Source organism: Coffea eugenioides, chromosome 2 (assembly GCF_003713205.1).
Source record: "Coffea eugenioides isolate CCC68of chromosome 2, Ceug_1.0, whole genome shotgun sequence".
Lineage (NCBI taxonomy): Eukaryota > Viridiplantae > Streptophyta > Magnoliopsida > Gentianales > Rubiaceae > Coffea > Coffea eugenioides.
This window is the reverse complement of record NC_040036.1, coordinates 28,334,925-28,336,104: the sequence shown is the minus strand read 5'-3', so window position 1 is coordinate 28,336,104 and position 1,180 is coordinate 28,334,925. Positions and strand designations below refer to the sequence as shown.

The 1,180-nt window shown below is 40.8% G+C and overlaps 1 protein-coding gene across 1 annotated transcript; it reads left to right on the top strand.

Moving 5' to 3' along the window:
• The first annotated feature begins 434 nt into the window (after nt 1-434).
• Nucleotides 435-854, top strand: LOC113759382. Its single transcript, XM_027301954.1, has 2 exons — nt 435-660; nt 724-854. Exons 1-2 carry the CDS (start codon nt 435-437, stop codon nt 852-854), a joined length of 357 nt encoding a protein of 118 aa, XP_027157755.1.
• The last annotated feature ends 326 nt before the right edge of the window (nt 855-1,180 follow it).

Sequence of the window (1,180 nt, the reverse complement as noted above, 5' to 3'; positions counted from 1 at the left end):
TATACATTCTCCTTGCTGTTAATTATGTTTTCAAATGGGTGGAAGCAAAAGCCACCCGAACTAATGATTCGAGAGTGGTGGCGGAATTCATAAAATCTAACATTTTTGTTCGTTTTGAAATGCCAAGAGCTATAGTTAGTGACAGGGGCACTCATTTTTGTAATAAAACGATCACTGCTTTGTTCCGTAAGTATGGCGTGCTTCACAAAGTATCCATATCCTACCATCCGCAGACGAATGGTCAGGCCGAAGTGTCGAATAGGGAGGTCAAGTCAATCCTGGAGAAGATGGTGCGGCCTGATCGAAAGGATTGGAGTGTAAAGTTGGAAGATGCTCTATGAGCCTACTGCACCGCATATAAAACGCCGATTGGAATGTCCCCATACAGATTAGTCTTTGGAAAGTCATGCTACCTACTAGTAGAATTTGAACACATGGCGTTTTGGGTGCTTAAGTGGTTTAACATGGATCTCATGGGTGCCGGAGGACATAGAAATCTCCAATTACAAGAGTTAGAGGAAATAAGGAACGAAGCCTATGAGAACGCAGCAATTTATAAGGAAAGGAGCAAAATCTTTCACGATCAACAAGTTTCAAGGAAGTCATTTGTAGTAGGGCAAAAAGTCCTTCTTTATCACTTGAGACTTAAGCTTTTCCCTGGTAAGTTGTGTTCGCATTGGATTGGTCCATTTGTTATTTCTAATATTTTTCATTATAGCGCAGTAAAAATCCAGAGTTTGAAAACGGAGAAGAAACTCGTTGTAAATGGTCACCGTCTAAAACCTTGCTATGAAGGGTTTAGTAGTGAGCAAGTGGAGGTCATCTGTCTTGATAATCCAAGTTGTGAGGTCTAAATAGTTGACTGCCATGTCTAGCCAAAGATATTAAAGAAAGGAGCTGCTTGGGAGGCAACCCAAGAATTACAGTATTAATTGTGGTCACTTTTCGTTACTTTGCAATTTTTCAGTTCTATTTTTCTAGTTTAATTTCTTTTGTGGTGATAAACAGAAAATGAGAGGTTTTAAGGTGTGCCCATGCCTTGGAAGGGGTATGCCAGGTGCCCTGAGTAAATTGGAGACTAGTAGTTACAAGGCGTGCCCACGCTTTCCAACCCTTCCGATAATGAAAGTCAAAGAAAAAGTTGTTGACCAGGACGCTTCTAACCCTACTTTTCCACTTT